The sequence below is a fragment of the Eretmochelys imbricata genome, chromosome 1, assembly GCF_965152235.1.
Source record: "Eretmochelys imbricata isolate rEreImb1 chromosome 1, rEreImb1.hap1, whole genome shotgun sequence".
NCBI lineage: Eukaryota > Metazoa > Chordata > Testudines > Cheloniidae > Eretmochelys > Eretmochelys imbricata.
This window is the reverse complement of record NC_135572.1, coordinates 23,639,203-23,666,576: the sequence shown is the minus strand read 5'-3', so window position 1 is coordinate 23,666,576 and position 27,374 is coordinate 23,639,203. Positions and strand designations below refer to the sequence as shown.

Sequence of the window (27,374 nt, the reverse complement as noted above, 5' to 3'; positions counted from 1 at the left end):
TTCTTAGTACAGGTAGACATTATTTCCTGGTAATCTACTGATAGCTTGATTACAAATGCCAAAGTGTTGCAGTTCAAATACAAGACAGCACAAAGCTTTAAGCAAGCAAACAGGCTGGTCTGCCAATGGACTGGTCCTGTCAGCTTTCCACCCTCTCCTTTATTCTTTCTCTCCCCCCGCGCATTACATTCTCCAACAGATATAAGGAATACACTGGCTTTGTTTAACATTCTTATTTACCAATTTCTATCTACCGCATTCCTTGCTCTCGGGCCTTGAGCCCAGTCCTGGGAGGCTTCCCACGGTTCATGTCATCTAGGCGAGATTCCAAGGTTCATGCCCTTGAGAGGAGCTGTGTGTGCACTGCTCCTACACAACACTCCGGGTGTGCCCTGAATGTTTCCAAGTGCATGAACCTTGTATGAATCCTACACCAAAGTGTTGATGTAGGCAGTATAGGTGAAGAAAGCCTTTGTACTACAATCAGTCCTTGAAGCCACCACATGTGAGCAGTAACTGATTAAGAAGTTTTGAAAGAGACCTTGCCTGTGGATGCACACCGAACACCGTAAAACAGATATTAAAAAAAAGAGTTCTACAGAGATCTGATCCCTAGCCTGCCCCAACCACAATGTGCACAATGTCCCTTTTTTCAGTTATGGCAGAGCAACATGCTTATGTCTAAGTAATGAGTGCTACAGACGCTCATTTTCAGTTGAAAAGTTTACATTTCATAGCGTGACTACTGCTAATTTGATCTGGTAGAAAAATAGTATAGTTTTCTGCCAGTACATGTCAGAGCATCTGACGTGTATGTGGGGGAGGGGGATTTTGTCTGAAGAGTTCATGTCTGCAATACATTTACTGCTAATTCACTCCCATTAAAGTAGGCAAGCATAGGATTATTTATTGTTAAGATGTACACTTTTGCTATTTGTAGTAACTAAAGGCCTGATTTTGAGAGGTGCTGAGCTCTCAACTCCAAATAATGTGAATGCAAGCTGCAGGTGCTCAGTGTCTTTGAAAATCAGACCTCAAATACGTACTTCATGAAACCAATGCAATGTGAACCAAAGAATCACAAAACTGTTCGATAGCCAACACTAAATTGGAGCAGACCACAAGGACGTTGAAACCGAAGTTGATTTTTTTTCAAGTTTCTTGCAGGATGCTCTACAACCTTTGTTTAGAAGTTTTGATCCGAGCCTAGCCTTGAAACTCCTAAAAAAAAAAAAATAGGATCAAGTGGTCTTTTTATCTTCGAATTGTCATTTCTAGTTACCAAAAAGTTCCATCATAAGGAATATTGTTAGCCTCGTAATCTTCATAAAATTAGATTGGCATTAGAATTGCCAGGTTTACTTTGTAAGTAAAGGAGAAATTGTCTGCAAGTTGGAAGGCAACTTGTCAAACTGATGGTTACATGCCATCAGTTATCCTAACTTGAAATTGATTTGCGTTCAGTGTATCTCTTTGCGTGTATGTAGCTCAAAACATTGCTGCTAGCTGTGCAGAGAGGTTCTACAAATAGGGTATGTTTGAAGAAGAAAAGTTGTAATTATGCCAAATTTTACTGCCTTGTATCTAATTTTAATGCCTGTATGAGAAGTTTGTCCTCGTGTGGCTAATTCTAGTTTAGAGCAAAGGGTCCTTCAATCCTTCACCAATACTAGTTAAAATAGTAGTTAAACCCTGTATTCCTCCACTGACAGCTTTGCCCAGAAGTGTGTGGGTTGTTTGTGGTGTTTGCAAATTACGCTACAATTTTTTTGGAAGTTTGATAGCTCTGAGTTAAATAAACTGTTTAAGTGCAGGATTAAATAAGATTCCAGCAGAGCAATAACTTCTTATTGATTCAAAATCTTTTTTTTCTCCATCTAGCGTTTTATCCAGTATCTAGCTTCCAGAAACACACTGTTTAATTTGAGCAATTTCCTAGACAAAAGTGGATTGCAAGGTAAGGTATCTTCATTCTAAAATCTAACATGGTATTTTAGGGAATAGTGAATACTTTATTTTCACAAGTTGTGGTGAACTGCCTCTCTTCTGTTGTTAAAAAATTGCATATCATTCCAAGAAGTGAAATTCTTTATTTTAGAACACTTCTGTGGATGTCATTCATAATCTTCCAGCTGACTAGCATTTGTGGCATTGTAGAAAATACTGCCACATGGAAAGAATAGATATAATTTTTTATCTTGTATAGGTGTGATTTTTAGTCATGCTATTTATTCTAGTTCTGAACCAGTTTCCAACAACAGCCAATACAAGATAAAATGAGAGGTTAAAACTCCCACAATGTATTCCAGTTTCATCATGGGGCAGGAGATAGTTCTTGATGCTGGCTGGTACTAGTTGAAACAAAAAGACCAATAGCACTTAATTTTTATTTGAATTGATGGTCATCCAGCCTCCCCCTATGCCTGTGTAGGGTTAATTAAATGAATAAATATGAAATAAAATTTTCAGTTTCCAGGTCGGAAGAAGTCAATTCTACCAGGGAAGAAATCAGTTTAAAAATTAATATTATTGTTTCATAGAGGTCCAGCTGAGATTGGAATCCCATTGTGTTAAGCACTGTACAAGTATATAGTAAGAGACGGGTCATGCTCCAAAGATAACGATTTGATCAGATCAGACTATATTGTATTCTCTCTGCCAGGGGTTCTCAAACTTCGTTGCACTGCAGTCCCCTTCTGACAACAAAAATTACTTCACAACCCCAGGAGTGGGGACCGAAGCCTGAGCCTGCCCGGGTGGGAGAGGGGGCCAAAGCCTGAACCTCACTGCTCTGGGCAGGGGGCCAAAACTGAAGCTCAAAGGCTTCAGCCCCAGGTAGGGGGCTTGCAACCTGAGCCCCACCACCCAGGGCTTAAGCCCTCAGGCTTTAGCTTCGGCCCCGGGCAGTGGGAGTCAGGCTTCAGCCCTGGGGCCCAGCAAGTCTAAGCCAATCCTGGCTACCCCATTCAAAAGGGATCATGACCCACTTCGGGGTCCCGACCCAAAGTTTGAGAACCGCTGCTCTATACCAAAAACTTCACATCTACTATCTCACACACTGGGGTCCTCCTTTTATTATTATTATTTATTATTATTGAATGATTGAATTATATCTTGCAAAATTCTACTTGCCTCCTTGTGAGGAAGGGGTAAATAAAATTTTTAACAAGGAAATAATATTTGTAAGCTATCCATTGTCATGGTAAAGGGTAGACAAATACATCTTTGTGCCTGAGCTACTCACTTTTCATGTATTCTGCAAGGCTGGGAGAAGTATAACAAAATAAAAGAGGTTTCAGAATAGCAGCCGTGTTAGTCTGTATTCGCCAAAAGAAAAGGAGTACTTGTGGCACCTTAGAGACTAACCAGTTTATTTGAGCATAAGCTTTCGTGAGCTACAGCTTGCTTCATCGGATGCATTCAGTGGAAAATACAGTGAGGAGATTTATATACACACAGAACATGAAAAAATGGGTGTTATCATACACACTGTAAGGAGAGTGATCACTTAAGATGAGCTATTACCAGCAGGAGAGCGGGGCGGGCGGGGAGGGAAAAAACCTTTTGTAGTGATAATCAAGGTGGGCCATTTCCAGCAGTTAACAAGAACATCTGAGGAACAGTGCGGGGGGAAGTGGTGTTGGAGAGCTGCCTATGACCATCGCTTATTAGCACTGTAGTGTCCAGGAAGTGGATCTCTTGTGTGGACTGGTCCAGGATGAGGTTAATGGTGGGATGGAAATTGTTGAAATCATGGTGGAATTCCTCAAGGGCTTCTTTTCCATGGGTCCAGATGATGAAGATGTCATCAATATAGCGCAAGAAGAGTAAGGGCATTAGGGGACGAGAGCTGAGGAAGTGTTGTTCTAAGTCAGCCATAAAAATGTTGACATACTGTGGGGCCATGCGGGTACCCAGAGCAGTGCCGCTGATTTGAAGGTATACATTGTCCCCAAATGTGAAATAGTTGTGGGTGAGGACAAAGTCACAAAGTTCAGCCACCAGGTTTACCATGACATTATCGGGGATAGTGTTCCTGACGGCTTGTAGTCCATCTTTGTGTGGAATGTTGGTGGGCTTCTACATCCATAGTGGCCAGGATGGTGTTTTCAGGAAGATCACCAATGGATTGTAGTTTCCTCAGGAAGTCAGTGGTGTCTCAAAGATAGCTGGGAGTGCTGGTAGCGTAGGGCGTGAGGAGGGAGTCTACATAGCCAGACAATCCTGCTGTCAGGGTGCCAATGCCTGAGATGATGGGGCGTCCAGGATTTCCAGGTTTATGGATCTTGGGTTAGTCTATCTGCTACTCAGCCTGGACCAGTCCACACAAGAGATTGACTTCCTGGACACTGCGGTGCTAATAAGCGATAGTCACATAAACACCACCCTATACCGGAAACCTACTGACCGCTATTCCTACCTACATGCCTACAGCTTTCACCCAGACCACACCGCACGATCCATCATCTATAGCCAAGCTCTACTATACAGCCGCATTTGCTCCATCCCCTCAGACAGAGACAAACACCTACAAAATCTCTATCAAGCATTCTTACAACTAAAATACCCACCTGCTGAAGTGAAGAAACAAATTGACAGAGCCAGAAGAGTACCCAGAAGTCACCTGCTACAGGACAGGCCCAACAAAGAAAATAACAGAACGCCACTAGCCATCACCTTCAGCCCCCAACTAAAATTTCTCCAATGCATCATTAAGGATCTACAACCTATCCTGAAGGACAACCCATCACTCTCACAGATCTTGGGAGACAGGCCAGTCCTTGCTTACAGACAGCCCCGCAACCTGAAGCAAATGCTCACCAGCAACCACACACCACACAACAGAACCACTAACTCAGGAACCTATCCTTGCAACAAAGCCCGCTGCCAACTGTGTCCACGTATCTATTCAGGGGACACCATCATAGGGCCTAATCACATCAGCCACACTATCAGAGGCTCGTTCACCTGCACATCCACCAATGTGATATATGCCATCATGTGCCAGCAATGCCCCTCTGCCATGTACATTGGTCATACTGGACAGTCTCTGCGTAAAAGAATAAATGGACACAAATCAGATATCAAGAATTATAACATTAATAAACCAGTCGGAGAACACTTCAGTCTCTCTGGTCACTCAATTACAGACCTAAAAGTCGCAATATTACAACAAAAAGACTTCAGAAACAGACTCTAATGAGAGACTGCTGAATTGGAATTAATTTGCAAACTGGATACAGTTAACTTAGGGTTGAATAAAGACTGGGAGTGGATGGGTCATTACACAAAGTAAAACTATTTCCCCATGTTTATTCCCCCCACCGTTCCTCAGACGGTCTTGTTAACTGCTGGAAATGGCCCACCTTGATTATCACTACAAAAGGTCCCCCCCCCCCCCCCCCGCCTGCCCCGCTCTCCTGCTGGTATTAGCTCATCTTAAGTGATCACTCTCCTTACAGTGTGTATGATAACACCCATTTTTTCATGTTCTGTGTGTATATAAATCTCCTCACTGTATTTTCCACTGAATGCATCCGATTAAGTGATCTGTAGCTCATGAAAGCTTATGCTCAAATAAATTGGTTAGTCTCTAAGGTGCCACAAGTACTCCTTTTCTTTTTGAACATGAAAGAGCAAAAACTAAATGAACTCCTGTACATGCTGTAGTAGGGACCAATTGCTTGAAACTGTAATTGTTTCAGTCAGATGTCTCTTTGTTTGAAGTAGGTATCAGGCAAGAAACAGATACTGGTCCCTATTCCCAGGTTTCCCCACTGCTACATGTAATTCTGTTCATGCTTGGAGCCATTCTTAAAAAGTTATTCATTTGCGTGTACTGAAATTGCCATTTTGTCTCCAACTTTGCACTTTATATAGCTGCTTCAATTTTGTTTTGCCATAATTGTAGTATAATATACATACTCTTGCTGATGGCTGTGGACAGCAGTTTTCATTGTGGTAAATGACTCAAAACTGTCAAGTTGAGACTTAATTTTCAAGGGGAGACTGGTATAGAATATGAAAAGAGACCTTTACCATCTAACTCCAGTGTTTCCTCTGGGGAATAAAGCAGAGGATAGGATTTCTTGGCCTGCACCCATAGGAAATATTTTTGGATGTAATTAAGATACGTCAGTCTAATCCTACAATCTTTGCGTGTGCAAACCCCCACTTATTAATGTCAATTTAGTTCAGTGCATTTTGCTGTATTAACTTTTAAAAGAGTATGTATGGACTTTGAGATTGGCTCTGAAAACATAAGACTTTTGTACATATATGTATGCTAATTAAGAAATCTTACAACAAATAAATCAATAAGCATATATAGGCACTTTCTATGCTAGGAGCCACAAATTTATGTAAAAATACTTAATCTGTTCACTGACTTCCAGGAGATTGTTTACTTCAGATGGTAAAGGAAATTACACGGTATTGTGACATCTCTAGATATTTGCCACATAATATATAGAGATTTTTCAAGGTGTGTGCTGTACAGTGTATAGCTCTTAACACCACAATATTTTTAAATGTGCCAAAAAAAATTGACAGCAGTCTTTTGTAAGTTTTTTGTATATTGGTGGATTAAGGGAAAACTTATAGATGTTTTTTTTACAAGTGTGTATCTTATTGCCTAGTCAGAATAATTGGTTTTGTATAAAAATTGACTGGAGGAAAGATAAGCTGTTGAAACCTTTTCTCTTTTAGGGTATGACATGTCCACATTTATCAGACGGTATAGTAGGTATCTGAATGAAAAAGCAGTTTCTTACAGACAAGTGGCTTTTGACTTCACCAAAGTAAAAAGAGGGTAAGAACTGTAGTTTTTATTTTTCTTATCTTTAAGATGTGGCTTGCAGTACATACTAACAAGCTGTTCTCAGATAACCAAGCTGGTTATCTTTTCAGTGGTATTGATCAATATACTCTGTGCATTATGCACCAAAAATGTCAGTGCAGTTGAGTTGTAATGTGTCTTCAGAAATTTTGGGGAGCACTGTCTTTTGAAAAAAATGAAACGGAAATCAGTCTGTGCATCGGATTGAAGCAACTGGTGGTAGCTACCTGATCTGGCCAATAAAATGTTTCTTGATATGCCAGAAAGCTGTCTTGTGTTTGGCACCATTGGTGTTTAACTACACTTCTCATTTGAGAAGATTATGGAGATGGGCATTTATGTGAAATACCTTGCTGTACTGTCTGTTCCTTCTTCATACCACTCTCAAAGTGGCTGTTTGTACAGTCCATAGTACTATAATGTACTATGTATAATGGTAATTACACAGAATGACCATCATGCCTTTTGTGGGATGGGGAGTGGGGGAAGACACCTGATCAATTTATGTATCTATGACATACAGTGGCTAACTGCTGGTTAAGCAACTGCTTTAGATATGGCATACATTAAAGCCATGGTGGCTCTAATGTAGTTGAAGCAATAAATTAACGATGCTTCAAGTGAATGTTCACATGGATTCTGCTCTTGGTGCTCATGTTCCCTATTGACACAAGATCTGGTTCTTTTGGCCAACAGTACTTGCTGGGGCCAACCCTGTGCCCCAGATGTCTTTTTGCCCCCACCCCCACCAGTGGTATAAAGGGTGGGACCAGCCATCCCTCAGTTTCTACTTCCTGCAGCAGCAAGAAGGAACCCTTGCAGTGTCGTCCTGCTTCTCTGTGACTGTGTTATAGTTGGTGATAGTGAATAGTTAATGTAGCTGTTAAGTAGTTAACTTTGTTTGCCTATATGCCTTAAAAAGAGAATTTTTATTACTCCTTTTACTAACCTTTCATGCTTGTTAGGCATCCACCTGCATTCTTCAGCCACCTTATCCCCCGAGATACTATTGAAGCAAGAGATGGACTCTCTTCTTAAAGTAATGGGAATAAAATCCCCTGATTGTGAACTCTCCATACCAAAGAGAAAAGAAGATTGGTGTCCCATTCTGGGCATTTGTCTCAACGGGTTTGTTCATCATTTCAAGCTCGGGATGGTGATACTGGTCTTCCCAAGAGTGTTTACTAAGTACTTGGCAGTGGTAGCAGCTTGCTTAAGGAGGCAAGGAATCCAGGTCTACCCTTACCTCGATAATGGATTGATCCAGGGAGTATCCCCTCTGTAGGTGATCTTAAAGCTCTTTGCCACATAGGGCCTCAAAATCAGTGGAGAAATACCCACACTTACTTTTATTTCAAAGCTTAGAGCTCATAGAAGCAGTGTCAGCAAGAGCTTATCTTCCAGAAGACTCCAAACCATAGTGGACCTGATCAGCTACAAGCTCTCTCAAAGACATCAGTAAGACCATGACTCAGACTTCTGGGACATACAGCCTCATACTTCTGAGACAGCTTGCCAGACTTTGCCTAGTCTCCAGGAAAGGGTAGTTGAAATCAGTGCATCTATGCAGCAGATCCCCATATAGCCATGTTGGTCAGGATTCCACAAGAAGTCCTGTCCACATTAACTGCGGAAGACCCATTGCAGGTGTGCAACGTAGTACTTTTCTCTGCACCTCTACCAACTAAAACTCTGACACATGTCTGCACCCAGGGATGGGAGGCTCATCTAGATCACTTTGTAACTTAGGGCCTGTGGTCCCTTCTTGGAGCTCATCTGCACATAAATGTCCTGGAACTGAGCCATCTGCTTCGCATGCAAAGCATCCTGTCTCAACTGCACGGATCTGCTATTCCAGGGCTGATATAGCACCACAACTATGCATTATGTCAACAGACAGAGAGGTTAGGTCATCTCCACTCTGCCAGGAGGCCATTTGGCTCTGGGCTTAGTGTATTCATCACTGGACCATGCCACTGGCCCTGCATCTTTCAGGTGTTCAGAGCTCGCTAGCAGATCACTTCAACAGACAGTTCTCAGACAACCACAGGTGACTGGTCAAGAGCCCAGTGTTGCAGAGCGTCTTTCCCAAGGGGGGATATCCAAACAGACCAGACTAAGAAATGCCAAGTATTCTGCTCCATGGAGGTTTCCAGTGCAGGCTCCCTGTCATGTCTTTCTCATCCCCTGATGGCAGGCCTGAGATATGTCTTCCTTCCAACTCCCATATTACAGAGAGTCATGAGGTAGCTGAGACAAGATGCATGATTGATAATCATGACCGCCCTGATGGGGCCAGGCAATTCTGGCATTCAGATCTGGTGAACCTCTCAGTGTAGCCCACAGTCACTTTGCCTTTGATGCCCAATAGCCTTGAGAACCATCAAATTCTACAGCTGGACCCATTTTTGTTAGCCATGATCTAGACTGTCAGATATAACTGACATCCCCCAAAAGAATCTGTGGATCTGAAATTTAGAATATTCTGTTCCAAAACAGGAAAGCCTCAACTAGACTAAGCTAGCTTCATAAACGAAAGAGGCTTTCTATTTGGGCATCTTGTCACCAGCTGTCTTCCCTCAACAACACCCATTCAGCAATATTGGACTATACACTAGTCCTGAAACAATGTGGACTCGGTTTGTTCCATAACGCTTCATCTAGTAGCAGTATCTGCAAATCACCTTTCTTTCCAGGACTCCAGTGTATTTTCTCGCTCTACACTGGCTAGATTCCTTGAGTGCATTATTAATGTTTCTCCCCCAGCTTGTGCTCCCCCTCCTTCTGGGTCCTCAATGTAACAGGATTCAGGGTCCCCCACATTGAGCTCTTAGCAACTTGTTCCCTGTATAACCTACCAATGAAGACTGCCATTATATCAGCTTGAAGGGTAGGGAAGATTCAGGCACTCAGGGCGGATCTCCCTTATTTAGGGTTCCATAAGAAAAGGCCTCATCCCATGTTCCTGCCCAAAGTTTTTTTCATGTTTCAGATGAACAAGTTTATTCATCTCCCAGTTTTCTTCCACAAGTCTGGCTCACACCCTGGGAAAGCTAAACTTCATACACTTGATCTAATGGTATTAAGGTGGAATCCCTATAGACAATTACTTGGAGAGAATGGTTACTTACAGCAACTGTGGTTCTTAGAGATGTTGTCTACGTGGATTCCATGACCTGCTCTCCTTCCCCATTACTGCAAAGTTGTACTCCTCTGAGATTCTGTATTGGTGAAGGAACTGAGGGACGATTGATCCTGATCTGTCTTTTATGCCCTTGGGGTGGGCAAGAATATCTAGGGTGCAGCTGTGGCCCCAACACACACTACTAGCAAAAAGAACCCACCCATGTCCACCTGGGGTCCAGGTGCACCAAGAGTGTGATCCTTGTGGACACCCCTCTTGAAGAAGCACATCTGCTGTAGGGTAGTTAACCATTCTTTCACCACCTGACCAACAGGCAAAAGGACTGTTTTTAATTGTAAGGAATTCTGTTAACAGGAGAAAGTTATTGCTGGTGTTCGTTCCTTGACATGTTTGGCTTTTTCCAGCTGTAATAATCCTCAGCCTTTTGTGCTACAGAGAGTCCAGTGGATTCTGATTTTTAGTTTGAACAAGCGAGAGGTTATAAGAGGTAGAAGTTTTGACTTTGGTATCAAGCCTTTTTACATAAAGTGAATGTTGTTTTTAAGTCCGTGTAGTGTAGAAAGCAAATGTTTACTATCAATTTTTGTTGTTAGTTTCCTCCTAGGGCACCTTCTTTTTCTCTTAGCCTTTGTGTCTTCTCTGGGTATCTAGTTTAAAATATCAACCAAATGAAAGTTAAATAGACACAGATAACTGACATTCTTTTTTAAAAAAAAAATCCAATTATTTTATTTAAAAAAACTTGTCAAGTATAATTGTAAGATCTTGTTCAGTGTTCCTGTAACTTCAGATTTCCAGACAGTGTATTTATAATCCTACATTTTATGAATGCTTTTAAAAGATGTTAGCGAGACAAGGTGGGTGAGGTAGTATCTTTCATTGAAGCAGTTTCTGTTGGTGAGAGAGACAAGCTTTAAAAGATCTTGTCACACTGATTTGACTGCTGTTTTACGTTTCACTAATAACCCTAGATTTACAATTGAAACAACATTTAGGCAATTAGAAAAGTGTAGGCAATTTCTGTTTAAGAAATAGGTTTCAAAAGCTAATTTGAAAAGAGTTTTTTAGAATTTTTTAAAATTTGTCTTTGAAACAAGCTTTTTAAAATGCTGCTAATACTTCTGTAGCCACCTCTTGCATCATAGATCACATTGTAATAGTTCTGAGCATGGCTATTTCTGTTGGTCTTGGAGAATAAAGATCAGTCCTTGAAGACCCCATAACAGGTGTGCTGTCTTCTGGCCAAGGAGAGCTGGATGTTGCTCTTCTGGACAATCATTGCCATTCTTTTGGCCAGACAAATTGAATATTACAAGGCATGCCCCTTACTTACTTCAGTCGTCTGAATATGCTGCCTCTAGCATTGCTGTTCTTTTGATCTGTTTCATATGCTCCAGTGTTTCATATTCCTAATAAAAATATTCTTTCATAATCCAACTGGTCGTTTGTTTTCTGTTTTGTTTGCATAATAGGGCTGATGGAGTCATGAGGACAATGAACACAGAAAAACTCCTTAAAACTGTACCAATTATACAAAATCAGATGGATGCACTTCTTGACTTCAACGTAAGTTTAATTTCTTCACACATCAGAGACACTGTCAATTAACACAGCTGGACTTTTCCTCCACAGCTTTTCACAAGCTATGAAAACAAGTGATGCAATATGTACAAAGTAAAATTCCCTTCCATATTTTTAACTTGTTGTGTCCAGTCTAATATAGTTGGTTTGAAGAGCAAAATATACCTGGAACATTGCCTGGTATGCTTAACCTGAAGTACTGATGGCCTAATAAGACAACCACTTCATTAATGTTCATTTAGGGGTACATGCATTCAGTAAGTTTTTTAAATAAACAAAATTTACTCTGTTCTTTTGGCCCCTCTAAATAGGTGATATATTAGTTATGTATTTTTGTTGACCTGCTTTTCTTTGATTATTTAACTTGTCATCTTTGATGCTGATAGAAGTTCCGTTTAACTTGGAATGCTGCCATGTTCTATAAACAGTACATTTGCTAATGGAAAGCATGTCTTTGGGTAGAATACTGAAATGTAATTATTAATTGGAAGTTTTCTGATAAAATGTCAATCCAGATGAGCTAACTTTCTTTTCTAATCTCCCTAGGTCAATAGCAATGAGCTTACAAATGGTGTAATAAATGCTGCCTTCATGCTTCTCTTCAAAGATGCCATTAGACTCTTTGCAGCTTATAATGAAGGAATTATTAACCTTCTGGGTAAATATTACTCTACTCTGCAGAATTAGTTCTTTGTGTTTTCAGTAAACAAGGGTATATAAATTTTTTCAGAATTTACAGCTGTTTGGATCTTTAAAGAATAAGGCAAAACATTCTATCTTCATGTACTGCTTTAAAAAAATCTTCAGTTTTTTGGGACAGCTTTATCGCCAAGGATTCTTTTGCCTTGTTAGTACTTTCCTTACATGTAATCCAAAGTATGCAATTTCCTAAAAACAAAGTCCAAGAATTTTTGGCATAGAAAATTATTTTTCCTTGAACTGGTTTTCCTCCTGTCATCGAGAACCTCGACTCAAAATCAAATAGGAAAATTGACAGTTTTTTCTCCACTGTGATAATTGTTAAAGAAGCATAGAGAGTTTAGCTTCCATAGTTAGAACTTAATTCTAACAGTGTTTATAATCTTTTGTATGTATTATATTTGGATATTTGGCTGGCTGTGAAGGTTTTTATGTTGTTGCTCATCCCTGTGAAACGAGTACCTGCTCTCAATGATAGCATGATCTATCACGGGTAGGCAAGTGTTCCGAAGGTGGCATGTGAGCTGATTTTCAGTGGCACTCACACTGCCTGGGTCCTGGCCACCGGTCCGGGGGGCTCTGCATCTTAATTTAATTTTTAAATGAAGCTTCTTAAACATTTTAAAAACCTTATTTACTTTACATACAACAATAGTTTAGTTATATATTATAAACTCCTAGAAAGAGACCTTATGAAAATGTTAAAATGTATTACGGGTACGTGAAACCTTAAATTAGAATGAATAAATGAAGACTCAGCACACCACTTCTGAAAGGTTGCTGACCCGTGATCTATCACGTAGATAGGGACCTACCAAATTCATGACCATGAAAAATGTGTCACGGGCCGTGAAATCTGGTCTCCCCACATAAAATCTGTTTTGTGTGCTTTACAGATTTCACGGGGGAGACCAGCATTTCTTAAATTGGTGGTCCTCACCCAAAAGGGAGTTGTTGGGGGCGGGAGTCATGGTGTTGCCACCATTACTTCTGCACTGACTCCAGAGCTGGGCAGCCAGAGAGCAGTGGCTGTTGGCCAGGCGCCCGCTAGCAACAGCACAGAAGTAATAGTGGCAATGCCATACCATGAGATCCTTATTTCTGCACTGCTGCCTTCAGAGCTGGGTGGTCAGAGAGTGGTGGCTGCTGACTGAGGGCCAAGCTCTGCAGGCAGCGGTGCAGAAGTAAGGATGGCAATACCGTACCATGCCATCCTTATTTCTGCACTACGCTGCTTTCAGAGCTGGGCTCCCAGCCAGCAGCCACTGCTGCCCAGCTCTGAAGGCAGCATCGCTGCCAGCAGCAGCGCAGAAGAAAGGGTGGCAGTACCGTAACACCACCCCTCTCCTCCTCCCCCCCACCCCACCACACACACAATAACCTTGCAACCACCACAATAACCTTGCAACTCCTTTTTGGGTCAAGATCCCTACAATTATGACACCATGAAATTTCAGATTTAAATAGCTAAAATCATGAAACTTATGATTTTTTAAATCCTATGACCGTGAAATTGACCAAAATGGACCATGAATTTGGTAGGGCCCTATACATTGAGTATGCCTTAAAAGCGGAATTACTTATATCTTTTCATGTGCCAAAACACTGGAGGGACAGAGGAACTTAAACCTGTAAGTAATATTAAAATTTAAGTTAAAAGGAATGACTTATTTTAGCATCTTATTCCTGGTAGTAAACTAGGCAGATCTAACTTCTTCAGGAACCCCAGTATGTTGGTCTCATTCTGGCTCCCCCAAACTCTGTTTTATCTTGAGGGAACAAGCCTTTTTTAACTGGCATGGTTTTTTTTTCCTGTGTTCCTGGGCTTTGGCCTTTCTAGTCCAAAACTGGTTTCTCAGGTTGGCTGGGAAGTAGGGTAAAATCTTCAAAGCTAACAGTTCAAGCATTGTCCCTAGCAACCCACAAGTGTTTGCAGAGTAAAAATCCCAGTAACCAGGTCAACATCAGTATTCAGAAATTACAAAGCAGCTTCATTTCTGCCACACCCATTTTAGTTTTTTTAACTGGTGGGAGGAAGTTAATCTGTGTTCATTGTTACAGTTGTCTCTGTAAACAGCCTGCTTAGTAACTCCACCTATTTGACCAACTTTTTATGTTTGTCAGATAACCTTGTGGCTTGGCATTGGGATTTCCAGATACAGATACATGTGCTAAAATCTCTAACCATGTTAAAACATTTTTGGAGATTGAACCAAAAACATCAAGTGTCGGAGAGAGGGAAAACGTACAAAAATCATTTAATTTTGTCTTTGTCTTGGCCAGCATAAGCATTGACACCAATATTAATGTTGCCTGCTCTTCCCCCTCTCATGCGGCATCATAGTTGCCTCCACCATTAATGTTGAAAAGTGAAGAAACAAGGCTGCAGATACTTCCTTTTTCACAGTGACGAGTGAAGTAACTTTTGTCTTGCATTATAGTTACTTGTACATGTTTAAAATATATACAGTATATTTATTTCTTACGTGACTTGAATACTTTTCCCATTTTCAGAAAAATACTTTGACATGAAAAAAAACCAGTGCAAAGAAGGCCTTGACATATATAAGAAGTTCCTCACTAGAATGACAAGGATCTCCGAGTTTCTCAAAGTTGCAGAGGTAAATCTTAACTGGGCCAGAATTGTCTTCATGCTCAAACAGTTTATAAAATACTTAACTCTGATAAAGCAGCTACGTTTCCTTTCCATTTGGCAGATTTAATGTCTATCAAGGAGCATTTTATCAGAGTTTAATACGAAGGGGACCAGCTCATTAAGGGCCTGCATATTGAAAGAAATACATTTTTCAACAGTTCTTTGCTGAGAAGTAGCTGTTCTTTGCTGAGAAGAGAATACAAGAATAAATATATAAATCTCCTACTGTATAAGAGGCTAGTAGCTACTGTGGTCCAGGGAGATATTGCATGTTAGCTTGTATACACACACAAAATATGCTCCCCTTAGTCTTCTTTAAAAAGTAAAATTCGGAAGAAGAAAAGTGTGTGTATGGTGGTCTTTTTCTTTCTGAGACATGTCTAGCCCTTTTTTTGTTTTGCACCAACAATTCTGCTATGTCAAACTTGAGAGATGAAAGAATTTGAGGATCAACATTAAATCAGAAAGCAATGGCTGAAGCTGATAATAGGGGATTTCACAAGTTTTACAGCATCTAAAAACTTCTGTTGCATGCAGTGCATTTTTTTTTGTTTTTTCTTGTTGGTTCAGTGGGTTGTAGCATGCATTCTTCTGAAGCTTTGCTGAACTAATGTCCTTCAGAAGAGATTTCAGTCTGAGCAGTAGAGTGCTAATCTAAGTGTCCTGGTCAAATTCCAGAAAGGATAATTATGTTCTCCCTATCTAAAATTCTCCCTGCTGCAGTTTGTCGGATTTGGTACTTATCACTTTACGGTTCTAAATTGTTGTGTAGTGTCAGTCTGCACTGTGAAACCCATATGATGTTTTACAACAGAGATGGCTGTTGAGTTAAGATGTCTATGTTGTATAGCTTGTAGAGTGATCTGGAACTTGGAGGGTAAAAGGGGCTGTATCAATGCAATATACTATTTTTGTACTTCCAACTACATACTGTGTCAGTAGTTCTCAATGCTTACATTCTATAAACTACTTTGTAAGGAACGGAGATTCATGAGAGCATTTCTCTAACACAAACCATCACCTGCTTGATTCTCAAAATCTGTCCTGTGGACCATCAGGAAGGGCACTCCAAACTTAGAATCATAGAATATCAGGGTTGGAAGGGACCTCAGGAGGTCATCTAGTCCAACCCCCTGCTCAAAGCAGGACCAATCCCCAATTAAATCATCCCAGCCAGGGCTTTGTCAAGCCTGACCTTAAAAACTTCTAAGGAAGGAGATTCTACCACCTCCCTAGGTTAGATTTGATAATGTTTTAAACTCACTACAGCCAAACATATACATATATTTTACATAGGTTTCCTTTGATTTTTTTTTACATCTATTTTCATCTAAAAATTTACTAGAGCTCAAATTATGTAAACTAAAAAGAGTATAGGGGATTTTTTTCTTTTCTTGCATGACATCATATTAATGTGATTTCTGCTTTTTAACAAGTAATCTTTAAATAAACAGTAGTCAGTTCTAAAGCTTATAAATCTGTTTTGTTACAGCAAGTTGGAATTGACAGAGGAGACATACCAGATCTTTCTCAGGTACATAAACTGTTATGCATATGTGCATACATCTTTCTTTTTCTTTCTTTGCATGTTCAGAAAAATATGGAGTCCTGTATTGGTTTTCTTGCATACATTATCACCATATTCTTAAATTATTAGATGAGTCATGACGAAATTGAACTCTAACCAGAAAGTCTTTCACTCACAAATTCCACGATGAAATGTATGAAAATGCAAACTAATTACAGTTGCAATATATTACAATTATCAAATTAATGTCATCTTGAGAGCAGAAAATAGAGAATTAAAATCAAATATTTGAATAAACATGAAATTCCTAAGTTTAAAACCAATTTTAAAGTATGATGGAAACTGATCTGTTTGTAGCAGAGGCTCACGTAATGCAGCTTTCACAAATGAGATCCCTTAGCAAGGTGGCTACTCTAAGCAGAAGGCTTCAGAGTGCCATTTAATTACTTGTTAAGACTTTCAGTTTGTGTATATGTATGTGTGTATTGCTTCAGATGGGTACAGCTTCCTTTTTAATCTCAGTTGGCACAGACTACTCATTTCAATTGTCTGTTTTCTTTATTTTCCAACATTTTCATGGATTTCTTTTTTGATAGATTTCAGAGTAACAGCCGTGTTAGTCTGTATTCGCAAAAAGAAAAGGAGTATTTGTGGCACCTTAGAGACTAACCAATTTATTTGAGCATGAGCTTTTGTGAGTTAGTTAGTCTCTAAGGTGCCACAAGTACTCCTTTTCTTTTTTTGATAGGAGCAATCATGAGAAGGACCCTACCAAATTCATGGCCATGAAAAATGTGTCACGGACCAGGAAATCCGGTCTCCACCGTGAAATCTGATCTTGTATGTACTATTACCGTGTACTACACAGATTTTACAGGGGAGATGAGTGTTTCTCAAACTGGGGGTCCCAACCCAAAAGAGGGTCGTGCGGTGGGGTTTGCAAGGTTACTGTAGGGGGTTCATGGTATTGCCATCTTTACTTCTTTGCTGCCCTCAGAGCTTGGCGGCTGGAGAGTGGTGGCTGCTGGCCGAGGGCTCAGCTCTGCAGGCAGCAGCACAGAAGTCAGGGTGGCAATGCCATGCCATGCCATCCTTACTTCTGGGCTGCTGCTGGCGGCGACTCTGACTTCAGAGCTGGGCTCCCAGCCAGTAGATGCCATTCTCTGGCGGCCCAAATGTGAAGGCAGTGCTGCTGCCAGCAGCAGTGCAGAAGTAGGGGTGTCAGTACCATGACCCCACCTACAATAACTTTGCAATGCCCCCACTATCCCTTTTGGGGTCAGGACCCCTGCAGTTACAATACTGTGAAATTTTCAGATTTAAAAATCTGAAAATCGTTAAATTTATTATTTTAAAATCTTATGACCATCAAAGTGACCAAAATGGACTGTGAATTTGGTAGGGGCCTACTCATGATTAATAGAACTGGCATAGTAGTGGATGATATTGTACCACTTGATAATATAAAATACTTTTCTCAATTTATTATGTTCTTAGTGCCAAAATACTGTGATGTCAATATTTTGAGTTGTAGACCATGTCCGGTTACCCTCAGTTGCATTCTCTGGCACTGTGGTGACAGGATCATACCTTTCTTTTTTATTTTTTTTAGCTGGTGCCTGGTTTTGTCTTGGATTTTTCATATCTATGCCCTCACTGCCCTTTTGCAGGCACCAAGCAGTCTTCTTGATGCTTTGGAACAACATTTAGCCTCTTTAGAGGGAAAGAAAATCAAAGACTCCACAGCTGCAAGCAGGTATATCTGCCTTTTGTCCTCTTATACAGTTGTGTTAAGAATCAAATGTTAGGTTCCTTACTTTGAAATTCCCATCCTGAAATAGTCTGTATGGGTTGTGTTGAAATGAACATCATGTTGCTGTTGCAGTACTGAAACAGTTGATGTATTTGGTGCTGTTGACTGCGTAGTATTTGTTGGTTAAACAGCGTAAAGCTTTCCAGTCTCAGGCCATGTCTACACTACAAAGCTTGCCAATTCAAGTTACATCAGCAGACAGCTGCTGTAGTTACTATATTGCTTGTCTGTGTGCATACTTGGCTCCCTGCATCTGCTTCTTTCCTTCCTAACTTCCCAGCTGACCCCTTAGCTCCCCTGGCTCATGAAGCTGTACACCAGCCACCTTGACAGCAGCAAGGAAAGATTCAGCTGCGGACTGAGCAGGTGCACAGTGATAGCTGAATGTGCTTTTGATAGATTGAAGTGTCCCTGGCATTGTTTACTCGTTGGATTGATCTGTGTGAAAAATATCCCCTTGATTATAGTTGCCTGTTGTGTCCTGCATAATATCTGTGAAGCCATGGGAGAAAATTTGCCAAAGGGATGGAGGGTGGAATGGAACGGCTGTTTGTTGAATTTGGACAGACAGACACAAGGGTTATCAGATGAGCTCCGTCCTCTTATGCCAGTAGCCTGTTAATTTCTGCAGGCCCCATTGCAGTAATCACTGAGGGAAAGTGTCCTTCCGTGGAGGAAGAAATAAGGCTGCCATCCCTAAAACTTTCGATAGAGGATTGCTGTGTACTTCTGTGGAAGTTTCATCAACATCTCTCAGGATTCAAGGGTCACCCCTGTGTACATAAACAAACTGCCCTGCCTAACTCTAGAGGGGAATGAAAAGCAGATAGCAACTCTCTTTTTGTTGTTCCAGTACCTCTTCTAGTGCAAATAAATTAAGTAAAAGTTGCTAGCTGTGTCTTGCTAATTTGGGGGTGCCATCATTGTAATGGAAAATGCATTTACACACTCACCCAAGGTTCTTTTTCCTGTATCTGGCTCGCCTGCTGGGACTGACTAGATTTCAGTGGAGTCAAAAACAAGTCCTGGCTCACCCCCCCACCCCCGGCTCACCTGTTCCTTTACCCCTCCTTGCTGGTCACAGCAGGGGCCTGTAACTCGGGGTCCTTGGAAGTATCCCTGGTGGTATGCAGGGTGGTGATGGGGTGTTGGCCATGTATGGCAAAAAGCTTGATGTAAAAACAGCAGGTCTGCAGCTCAGCACCCGATCGACTAGACCTCACTGGCTTTCTGGTATGTCTGCTGCAGTTCATTGGCTTTCACGCGGCACTGCTGCTGGTCCTTGTTGCACCCTGTCAAGGTTCCTTCCCCACTCTGAACTGTAGGGTACAGATGTGGGGACCCGCATGAAAGACCCCCTAAGCTTATTCTTACAAGCTTAGGTTAAAAAATTTCCCAAGGTACAAACTTTGCCTTGTCCTTGAACAGTACGCTGCCACCACCAAGCGTTTTAAACAAAGAACAGGAAAAGAGACCACTTGGAGACGTCTTTCCCAAAATATCCCCCTGCCCAAGCCCTTCACCCCCTTCCCTGGGGAAGGCTTGATAATAATGCTCACCAGTTGGTACAGGTGAACACAGACCCAAACCCTTGGATCTTAAGAACAATGAAAAATCTATCAGGTTCTTAAAGGAAGAATTTTAATTAAAGAAAAGGTAAAAGAATCACCTCTATAAAATCAGGATGGTAAATACCTTACAGGGTGATCAGATTCAAAACATAGAGAATCCCTCTAGGCAAAACCTTAAGTTACCAAAAGACACACAAACAGGAATATACGTTCCCTCCAGCATAGCTTATTTTACCAGCCATTAAACAAAAGAAAATCTAACACATTTTCTAGCTAGATTACTTGCTAACTTCACAGGAGTTGGAAGGCTTGCATTTCTGATCTGTTCCCAGCAAAAGCATCACACAGATGGACAGAAGCCTTTGTCCCTCCCACGTCCCCCCTCCAGATTTGAAAGCATCTTGTCCCCTCATTGGTCATTTTGGGTCAGGTGCCAGTGAGGTTACCTTAGCTTCTTAACCCTTTACAGGTGAAAGGGTTTTGCCTCTGGCCAGGAGGGATTTTATAGCACTGTATACAGAAAGGTGGTTACCCTTCAATTTACATTTATGACATGCCCCCCAAATAACAGAGTGAAACACTGGCTGTGATTTCTTCCTGGAGCTCTAGGAGAAAACAGAGTTAATAAGACACATGCATCTCTAAATATACTACTAACTCTATGAAGACAAACAGTATTTTCCACATCTCAAGGACGTTTTTAACCAGTTGATTCTGGCAAACTTTCACGGAAGAGTGCATCAGCCACTTGGTTAGAAGTTCCTGAAATGTGTTGTATGTCGAAATCAAAATCTTGGAGAGCTAAACTCCACCGAATAAGTTTTTTGTTATTTCCCTTGGTGGTGTGAAGCCACTGTAGCGCAGCATGATCAGTTTGCAGGTGCAAACGCCGTCCCCAAAAGTATGGGCCTAGCTTTCCCAGAGCGTAGATGATGGCATTACATTCCTTTTCACTGATTGACCAGTGGACAGCTTCTTGCTGAGAAACATGACAGGATGGAACTATTGATTTGGTCCTTCCTGCATTAAGACTGCTCCCACACCACACTCGGACGCATCTGTGGTTACTAGGAATGGTTTGTCAAAGTCTGGTGCCCTTAGGACAGGGTCAGACATGAGTGTTGCTTGATCAGCTCCTTGATATGCTGTCATTGCATATGCCCAAGGGTCATGGAGAGGTTCACCTCTTCCACGCCACCATCACTTTTCCCTTCGTAGTATACACCTTCAGGCCACTCAGCCTCCTCTTCTCCCTGGGCTGTAAACTGACAAACCTTTAATTCTCTGGAATAAAAGGGCTTCAGAGAATTAATAGGGTACACTTTAAGCTTTCAGTTGGAGATGGGGAATGCTATGAGATAATTAACAGCTCCCAGTCGCTCTTGGACCGTGAATGGCCCTTCCCACGATGCTTCCATTTTATGGGCCTGGAGCGCCTTTAAGATCATGACCTGGTCCCCTGCTTTGAAGGACCACTCCCTGGCATGTTTATCATACCAGACTTTTTGCTCTTTTTGAACATCTTTCAGGTTTTCTTTAGCAAGGGCTAAAGAGGTTCAGAGGGTGTTTTGTAGGTTGGTTACAAAGTCCAGAATGTTAGTTCCTGGAGAAGGTGTAAATCCCTCCTATTGCTGCTTCACCAACTGTAATGGCCCCTTAACCTCGCGGCCATATACAAGTTCAAATGGTGAAAACTCTAAACTGGGATATGGTACAGCTCTGTAGGCAAAGAGCAACTGCTGCAACACTAGGTCTCAATCATAGGAGTGCTCATTTACGAATTTACGTATCATGACCCCAAAGTTCCATTAAACTCTTCCACCAGGCCATTTGTTTGGTGGTGGTAAGGGATGGCAACCAAGTGGTTCACCCCATGAGCTTCCCAAAGGCTTTCCATAGTTCCTACCAGGAAATTAGTTCCTGCATCTGTAAGGATGTCAGAGGGCAAACCTACCCTGGCAAAAATGTCTGTTAGTGCCTGGCACACACGTTTAGCCCTGGTGTTGCTTAGTGTTACTGCTTCCGGCCATCAGGTGGCAAAATCCATGAAAGTCAGTGTGTACTGCTTTCCTCTGCGTGTCTTTTTCAGAAAAGGACCCAGAATATCCACAGCTACTCGCTGAAATGGAACCTCAATGATGGGAAGTGGCTGGAGAGGGGCTTTGACCTGGTCTTGGGGTTTTCCCACTCTTTGGCACACTTCACAAGACCGGACATAGGTAGAAACATCCTTGCCCATTCACTCCCAGTGGAACGACTTTCCCAAATGGTCTTTGGTTCTGTTCACCCCAGGATGGCCGCTAGGATGATCGTGGGCTAAGCTTAAGAGCTTTACCCGATACTTAGTTGGAACAACCAACTGTCTCTGAGGATGCCAGTCTTCCTGGTGTCCACCAGAAAGAGTTCCCTTGTATAAAAGTCCTCTTTCTACAACAAACCTGGATCGATTAAAAGATCTGAGAGGCGGTGGGTTGCTCCGTGCCACCATCCAAGCTCTCTGGAAGCTTTCATCTGCTTCCTTTTCGGTGTGGAACTGTTCCTTTGATGCTGGAGACATCAGTTCCTCATTGGATTGTTGACCTGGGCTTGGTCCCTCTGGAAGCAGTGCAGGTGATGGGGCTGTTTCCATTGACTGTGAACCACTCTCCGCTGGTGCGCTCCGCATGTTGGGGTTCAGGCTTCGGCTGAACCTCTTGTGTCGGGTTATCTGCTGGTGCCAGTGCAGGTTCGGTGGGGCCCTCTGACGTTGGGGTTGCAAGTACTGGATTCGGTGCTGGTGATTCCGCTGGATCTGGGACTGGCTCTGTCTGGGTCTCTGGGACTGGATCCACTACTGCTGTTGCAGATGTTGTCATGGGGTCCGGTTCCATCATGACCGGGTCCTGGTAGAAATTTACGGAACACGGCTAGGTGTGACAGCTTGCTTAGCCTGGCTGCGGGTGACCATTCCCACCCTCTTGGCTAGCTTCACATGATTGGCCAGGTCTTCCCCCAACAGCATGGGGATGGGATAATCGTCATAGACTGCAAAAGTCCACGTTCCTGACCAGCCCTTTTACTGGACCGGCAGCTTGGCTATAGGCAAGTAAAAAGAGTTTGACTTGAAGGGTTGAATCATCACTTGGACCTCTGGGTTGATTAAATTGGGGTCCACTAAGGAAGCATGGATAGCCGACACTTGTGTTCCGGTGTCCCTCCACGCTGTGACTTTCTTCCCGCCCACAGTCACGGTTTCCCTCTGCTCTGAGGGTATCTGGGGGGCATCTGGCCCTGAGGACCCCTGGTGTGATTCCGGTGCAATGAACTGTAATCTATTGGGCTTCTTGGGGAAGTTAGCCTTTACATGCCCTGGCTTGTTACATTTAAAACATCGTTCAGCTGACAGGTCACTGGGACGAGGTGGGTTGCTGGAGAACGGTGTGTGGGACGATAAGGTTTCTGGAGTGTTCCTTGGGGTGTAGTTGGGGCCTTGGGCTGCCCCCAGTAGTAGGGTGTGGCCTGAGGGTGTCCCTTCTGGTATCCGCTCCCACTGCGAGCAGGGTTGTTCCTCTCTCCTCCCTCTACCTGTTTTGTTCCAGTTTGCCCTGCCTCTCTGGCGGTCTGGGACTGCTCGTATTGATCAGCATAAGAAGCAAGACTTCCTGCTGAGTCCATTTTCTTATCCCATAAACACTGTTTTATATCATTCTTGGACATATTCAGGAATTGCTCCTGTATCATCAAATTCCATATTCTTCCAAAGCTAGTTACATCCCTTCCTTTGAGCCATCTATCAAACAGGTCTGTCATCTGGTTTACATAAGCCACATTACTTAGTCCAGGTCCTCTCTTAAGGGCTCTAAATTTTACTCTGTAAGTTTCAGGTGTAACTTGAAATTGTTTTAAAACAAAATCCTTGAATTTATTATAGTCAGAAGCCTCCTCAGTAGGCATCTTATTGAATATGTCCAGAGCTCTTCCAGTCAATTTTGCAACCAATGTGGTCATCTTGTGAGCTTCAGGAATTTGATGGAGTGTGCACAGTCTCTCAAAGGTGAGAAAATATTCAGCAATATCACTGGATTCATTATACTGTGGACATAGTCGCTCCCATTTGTGGATTGTTGGGGATGGATTGTTAGGGTTATTCGGTATATTCTGCTAAGCCTTTGCCTTCTCCATCTCCAGTGCATGCTTCCTCTCTTTTTCCTTCTCCTCCATTTCTTTTTTCTTTGCCTCCTCAGCATGCGTCCTCTCTTTTTCCCTCTCCTCCATTTCTTTTTCCTTCTCCTTCACAGCTCTCCTGGTGTGGAAGCCTCGATTTCTTTTTCTTTGGCCGCTTGTGCATCCATCTCCATCTGTCTGAGTTCTGTCAGTCTTTCATGTTCCTTTTGTCTTTCCTCAGCCTCAAATCTGGCTAATTCCAGCTTCCGTTGAACATTGTATTCTGTCATCCTCACCTCTCTGTTTTTAACTAATTTTACATCCGAGAGTCAGAAAGAAAGCTTATGCTTAAATAAATTGGTTAGTCTCTAAGGTGACGCAAGTACTCCTTTTCTTTTTGCGAATACAGACTAACACGGCTGTTACTCTGAAACTTTTTGTTATGGCTGCTACTCTGTCCCTCAGGCAGAGAGACAGAATCTACAGCTGCAATCACCACTTACAAAACATTTTAAAATCCTGCTGTGCTTCTGGTTCAAAATGATCCCACCGCTCTGCCACCATGTCAAGGTTCCTTCCCCACTCTGAACTCCAGGGTACAGATGTGGGGATCTGCATGAAAGACCCCTTAAGCTTATTCTTACCAGCTTAGATTAAAAACTTCCCCAAGGTACAAACTTTGCCTTGTCCTTGAACAGTGTGCTGCCACTACCAAGCATTTTAAACAAAGAACAGGAAAAGAGACCACTTGGAGACGTCTTTCCCAAAATATTCCCCCCCCGCAAGCCCTACACCCCCTTTCCTGGGGAAGGCTTGATAATGATCCTCACCAATTGGTACAGGTGAACACAGACCCAATCCCTTGGATCTTAAGAACAATGAAAAATCTATCAGGTTCTTAAAAGAAGAATTTTAATTAAAGAAAAGGTAAAAGAATCACCTCTGTAAAATCAGGATGATCAGATTCAAAACATAGAGAATCTCTCTAGGCAAAACCTTAAATTACAAAAGAAAATCTAACGCATATTCTAGCTAGATTACTTACTAACTTCACAGGAGTTGGAAGGCTTGCATTTCTGATCTGTTCCCAGCAAAAGCATCACACAGAACCCTTTGCTCCCTCTCCGCCCCGCCCCTCCAGATTTGAAAGCATCTTGTCCCCTCATTGGTCATTTTGGGTCAGGTGCCAGCAAGGTTACCTTAGCTTCTTAACCCTTTACAGGTGAAAGGGTTTTGCCTCTGGCCAGGAGGGATTTTATAGCACTGTATACAGAAAGGTGGTTACTCTTCCCTTTATATTTATGACACACCCCTTCTCCTGCATCCCCTAAGCAATCTGCTCATTGATGTCAGTGTTTCTACAGCTAGTTCTGAGCTACGCTTGCACAGCCTCTTCTTCCTACGGGCCCAAGAGATCCATTATCTCCTGTGTACTCTAGGCAGGAGTGCATCTGGAGTGTGTAGCCAGCATGGTCAGCCTGGCAGTTTCACACAACAGTGGAAAGCAGATAGAGGTGTGCTCACCACCCTGTACAACCAGGAAAAGGCATTTCAAAAATTTGCAGGGGTTTTAATGGGGTTTTGAGGGAGAGCTTGTGGTGTATGTGACCCCTGGAGTTCACAATTGTGGCCAGAGCAGTCAGTGTTTGACATTTTGAGATAGCTGCTGGAGGACTTCTAGGGTTGACATAGGTAATGTAGTATCTACACCTGCTCTGAGTTGACATCTGTACATCAAGCATGACTTAATGCCACTCAGGGAGCTGGTGTTATTACATTGACATAATGGGACACTTACATCAGTGGGAGACAAATTAAGTGTAGACAAATGCACAAGTAGGCTTATGTCGACCTAACTTTGTATTGTAGACCAGGCCTAAATGTAGTGCAACTAGAGTCTACGGAACTGAGAACAATTCACATAATGGTAGAACTTTCAGACTTCAACTTGAGACACTAACTTTTGGTGCCTTTGCTTGCTGCTTGGAAATCTTCAATTTTCCATACTATTAATTAGATTGTTCTTATAAATGAATATTTGTATTTTTGTAAAATACTCAACACATGCCTGCCCTTCATTATTTCTTTTAATATCTCAGGTTGTCCTTTTGTTTCTCAGAAAAATACTGAAATAAAGAGTCGAAATACATGAGTGGGGATCAGGCACTAAATGGCATAAAAGGTGGTGGCAATGGATGGCCCCACTGCTCTTTTAACATTTGTTAAAATTCAAAATAGTCTAGGGAACTGGAGATTCTTTGGGAATGTCCCTGGCAATAAAATCTTGACAGTCCGCTGCTCTTCGTTGTGTTGCTACTAAAATTTAAGGAAAACAAAATTAAAAAATTCACTTCCGTGTAACATGTTGACAGTAAAATATAGGACTGTAACTTTTAAAACTAAATTTTAGTAGGCTAGTGCCAGTTTTCAATGATTTTATCCTCTTCCTGTACTTGTACTGTCAAAATTACAATAATGTAAAATAAAATCTAACTGGTTAATTTTTTTACTGGTGTATTTAAAACTAAAATAACATTTTTTGTGCATCTCAGGGGTTCTCAAACTTCATTGCACTGCGACCCCCTTCTGACAACAAAAATTATTATATGACCCCAAGACAGGGGACCAAAGCCTGTGCCCACCTGATTCCCACTGCCCCTGGTAGGGGAGCCAAAGCCTGAGCCCCACTTCCCTGTGCGGGGTATGGGTCAAAGCCGAAGCCCAAGGGCTTCAACCCGAGCCAGGGGGCCTGTAACCTGAGCCCTGCTATCCAGGGCTGAATCATTTGGGCTTCGGCCCATAAAATGGGGTTGCGACCCACTTTGGGGTCCTGATGCACAGTTTGAGAACCACAGCTCTATCTTAAAAGTAAAGCAGATTTGTCAAACCGATTTTTTTTTCTAACAGTTGTTTATTTTCCCATTGTTTTTAAAATGTGATCACAAATTTAAAAGAGCCACAGGATTGATTAAAGAATTAGAAAACCTGCTTTCTAGTGAAAGTTCAATCTATTTAGCTTAACAAAATGAAGGTTTATGGTTGACTTGATTATAGCATATGAGTATCTACATGTGTAACTGTTATTTAATAATGGGCTTTTCAATGTATCCAAGAAAGGTAAAACATGGTTCAGTGGCTGGAAGTTGAAGCTAGACAAATTCAGACTGGAAATAAGGTGCACATATTTAATGATGAGAGCAATTGGCTATTGGAACAGTTTACCAAGGGTCATAGTGGATTCTTTATCGCTGATAATTTTAAAATCAAGGTTGGATTTTTTTCTAAAATATGTTCTAGGAATCATTTTGGGGAACTTCTATGTATTAAACAGGAGGTTACCCTAGATTATCACAATGGTCCTTTTTGGCCTTGGAATCTGTGAAAACTCTTTTGCCTGGGA

At 41.9% G+C, this 27,374-nt stretch overlaps 1 protein-coding gene across 20 annotated transcripts in view; it reads left to right on the top strand.

Annotated features, from left to right (window-relative positions):
- The window catches only part of PICALM (phosphatidylinositol binding clathrin assembly protein), a 113,633-nt gene that overhangs the window by 31,657 nt on the left and 54,602 nt on the right, over positions 1-27,374 (top strand). For all 20 annotated transcript variants that reach the window (XR_013344870.1, XM_077807985.1, XM_077807994.1 and 17 more), the window contains exons 3-9: positions 1,882-1,957; positions 6,709-6,811; positions 11,456-11,549; positions 12,111-12,222; positions 14,778-14,884; positions 16,412-16,453; positions 18,118-18,203. Coding sequence is in view for 19 of the 20 variants with exons in the window: in XM_077807985.1 (XP_077664111.1) it covers positions 1,882-1,957; positions 6,709-6,811; positions 11,456-11,549; positions 12,111-12,222; positions 14,778-14,884; positions 16,412-16,453; positions 18,118-18,203 (620 nt within the window). In the remaining variant the exon portion in view is untranslated. The remainder of the gene's footprint in view (positions 1-1,881; positions 1,958-6,708; positions 6,812-11,455; positions 11,550-12,110; positions 12,223-14,777; positions 14,885-16,411; positions 16,454-18,117; positions 18,204-27,374) is intronic.